Here is a 3942-nt window from a genome sequence, read left to right as displayed (position 1 = left end):
AAGACAAATTTAGAATCTTATTAAAGAAAAAAAAAAAAAAAAAAAAAAGGAATAAAAGAATATTTTAAGAAAATAAATCTTTAGGAAAAACATGCTTTTCCATATATTTTATACAATTACCTTTTTTAATATTTCATATTCACATGATTCTGAATTATCTGTTATAAAATTATCTGGGGAGTTTTCATCTATTTCAAAAGAGCATTTATTTTTATAAAATGATATTGCTCTTATATTTTTTTTTAAAACAGTGCATATAATTTTTTTTAACTTTATATTCTTACATAAGTTTTCTAACATACTTATTAAATGCACACCTAATCCTAATTTCGTATAATTCGGAATTATTTGAATTTCATAAAGATAACAAATTATATTTTTTTGATATGGATAATAGTCAGGGGTTAGTCTGAAGTGTACAAAACAAATTAATTTATAATTTTGTAAATAATTATCAATTTTTTTTTGGTCATTACTTTTTATTATATCTAAAAAATTATATTTCTCTTCATTTTTCATTTTAATATTAACCTTTAAAAAACCTAGTATTAATTTGCTTTTATCATTTTTTAGTTCTTTCATTTTTCTAATATCTGACCATCCCTTATTTAAAAAATTACTTTCATTATACATTTTTTTCATATTATTCTTTGTTATTTCAAGTATTATATTAAAAACTTTTTTACTTAGATTATATTTCTTTAATTCATAAGCGTTAATAGATTCAAAAAAAACAAATTGACATATATTACTATCATTATTGTCTTTATTTTCTAAAAAATACTTTTTATATTTAATATCAATAAAATCAAATATATTGTCATTATTTTTACAATTTCTAATTAGCTGAATTTTATCCTTTTCATTATATATACTTTTAATATTTCCATCATTTATATTATTTTTTTCATTTTTATATATAGTTTTATTTTTGTTTTTAATATAACTTTTTAGAAATTCAATGTTCTTTTGATCTCTAATTTTATATTTGCTATTGTTTTCTTTTTTTTTTTTTTTATTTATTCTTTTATTAATATGTAATGTTTCCATATTAATTTTAATCAAACATGTAAAATTAATTATAACGTTTTATTAAAATAAAATTCCTTTTTTTTTTTTTTTTTTTATTAAAATATATTTATAAATACACATATATATATTATTTTACCTTTCTAATTATAAATTTTATTATTTCATAAAATATATATGCTTATAAATAAAAAAAAAAAAAAGACAAATAAAATATTACACTTAAAATTCAAAAAAAAAATTTATATATATTATAATGTTAATAAAAAATAAGTTATAACTTTACAAAATATGAACTAATGAAAGTTGAATTATTTTGATTTTTTGTTAGATTTCTTTATAAGAGGAAAAATTGAAATACACATAAATACCAATAAACATGATAAGAATATAACAATACAAAAATATAAAATAACTACAATACATCAAACTACAAAATATATAAAGAAAAAATTAAAATCTTAAAATAATAAATTATGGGTGAAATTTTAGTAAGCATTATAATTAAATTATATTTATCTAATAATTATATATGGTAAATATTAGAAATTATAATCTACCTTTTTTTTTTTTTTTTTGAAATTCCATACATCTATCGTTTTCAATTATTTTTTTACAATTATTTAAAAAACGTTAAGCAGAAAAAAAAAAAAAAAAAAAAACTTACCCATAATTTCCTCACTTTTACGAAAGTTTAATATTTTATTAGAACATTTTTTTCTTGTTATTAAATGTATTAAGGCATTTAATATTCCTGAAGTTATGTTAAAAATATTATATATTAAAAAATTAGAAAAAAAAAAGGGGACTTGATTTTTAAGTTTTATTAATTGTTAAAATTATTACTTGTAAAAATATATGTGATCCTTTTTAAAAAAAGTAATAAAACTTATTATAAAAAAAGATAAAAAATTAATAAAAAAGAAAAGTAACAATAGTAACAAAAATAACAGTTTTTTTATTAAATTTTTTTTTTTTTTTTTAATATTATTTAACACATTTTTTATATTAAAAAATATTTATACATCAAAATGATGTAAATAAAAATTAAATTATAATATTCGAATATTACAGATAAAAATTAATTTTAAATTAAATTATAAGAAATTAAAAAATATATATTTAGATAATTTTTTATTCTCAAATATATCAACTCTGAAAATAATATAAATATATATATATATGTATTTATTTATTTAAATTAACTAAAAAAAAAAAAAAAAATTAAAAGTATATTATTTATAACTCATGCTTACTAGATATATTTTTTTTATTTTCTTTTTAATATTTATTGTAAGTTATTTTTTCCTTGAATAAAAAATTGAAAATTCTTCTAAAATGGCACAGAATAAGGGGTCTAATGCTCTCATTCAACAACTACTGAAAGCAGAAGAAGAAGCAGATTTAGTAATTAAAAAAGCAAAAGATGGTAACAATATTTTAAATATTTATAATATTTTTTTAATCTTTTCATTAATTTCCAAAAAAAAAAAAAAAGAAAAAGAAATATGTCTTTATTAAAATTTTATGATAATATGTTTTCTAATTTCCATTTCCATATCCATTTCCGTTTTATTTTTTAAGTCAATTAAAATTTTTAATCTTTTTTTTTTTTTTTTTGTTATATATCAGTAAGAGCAAAAATGTTAAAAGAAGCTGAAACAACAGCATCAGAAGAGTTGAAAATTTTTAGAGCAAAAGAAAAAGAACGTTTAAATAAAGGACATAAAGAAGTAATTTAAAAAAATTAAGGAAAAAAAAAAAAAAAAAATATATATATATATTTTTTTTTGAAATATATGGTCCTTTTAATTTTTAGAAATCTAGTGCTGAAGATGAGGTTGTAACAAAAATAGAACAGAATACTAAGGAAGAAATAAAAAAATATAAAGAATTATTTAAAAAAAATAAAGATGAAGTAGCTCAATATATATTTGATAAGGTGTTCACTGTTGATTTAACTGTACCAGATTGCACACAAAAATCCATTTTATATAAACAGAATATTTGAATTTTATTATTTTCTTATGTTTTTATTTTTTTATTTTTTATTTTTTTTTTTTTTTTTGCATTTAAAATATATAAAAGCATAAAATAATTTAAAGAATATTAGTGTAAATAGCTGTATATAGTTATTTTTGTATTATTATTTATTTTATTATATATATTTTTTTTTTCTTTTTTTTTAAATATGGTAAAAAGAAAAAAAAATAATACAGTCATATATTCAATTAGTTCTACATTATTAAATATCATTTTAAAATTTATGTTTTTTTGTTATTTTTTTATATGCATATTTAAAAATTATTTTTCCTATTTTGTTATTTATTTATATAATTGAAAAAAAAAAAAAAAATAATAATAAAGATTAATATAAAATACAATAAAATTAGAATAGAATCTGACAGAATAAAGTAAAAAGAGATGTAACTTAAATACATGATATGATTATTTTAACGATACATTTCATTTTATGAAGTTTTAAGATGTTGTTAATTTACCATAAACAAACATACTAATTATTATCAATAAGAAATTTAATAATTAAGTAAAATATTTATATTATACTTTTAAATTTTTTCTTTTTATTTAAAAAAAAATGTGATGGAATCAATTTTTTTAATATTTTTTATAATACTATTAAATTATAGGGATGAAAGAGGTTTGTATTTATAATTTAGGTTTCATTGCTAACATGTAAATTGTAAAAACACTAATATTATTTGTTATTTTCTTTCAATTTGAGATTATTAAAATAAATCATAAACATTTTTTAATTTTGTGTTTTTTTAAAAAAATCTATCATTAAATATATATATATATAAATATATACTCATAATAAATTAATCTGTGTATGTAATGTACCTTACTGTTATGCATCGTTTTTTTTTTTTTTTTTTTTTTAAATTTTTT

General features: G+C 15.5%; 2 protein-coding genes across 2 annotated transcripts; one reads left to right on the top strand and one right to left on the bottom strand.

Moving 5' to 3' along the window:
* Nucleotides 1–108: 108 nt before the first annotated feature.
* Nucleotides 109–1050, bottom strand: PGAL8A_00235200 (acetyltransferase, GNAT family, putative; the record flags this gene model as incomplete). The annotated part of the gene is made up of 1 exon (XM_028671079.1): nt 109–1050. The coding sequence occupies one exon, from the start codon at nt 1048–1050 to the stop codon at nt 109–111; it is 942 nt and encodes a 313-aa protein (XP_028527768.1).
* A 1317-nt stretch (nt 1051–2367) lies between these two features.
* PGAL8A_00235100 (vacuolar ATP synthase subunit g, putative) lies at nt 2368–3040 on the top strand (the record flags this gene model as incomplete). Its single annotated transcript, XM_028671078.1, has 3 exons — nt 2368–2458; nt 2662–2762; nt 2849–3040. The coding sequence occupies 3 exons, from the start codon at nt 2368–2370 to the stop codon at nt 3038–3040; spliced, it is 384 nt and encodes a 127-aa protein (XP_028527767.1).
* Nucleotides 3041–3942: the final 902 nt, after the last annotated feature.

Source organism: Plasmodium gallinaceum (genome assembly GCF_900005855.1).
Source record: "Plasmodium gallinaceum strain 8A genome assembly, contig: PGAL8A_v1_76, whole genome shotgun sequence".
In the NCBI taxonomy this organism is placed as follows: domain Eukaryota; phylum Apicomplexa; class Aconoidasida; order Haemosporida; family Plasmodiidae; genus Plasmodium; species Plasmodium gallinaceum.
Note: the sequence above shows the minus strand (reverse complement) of the source record. Positions and strands in the feature narration are given on the sequence as shown.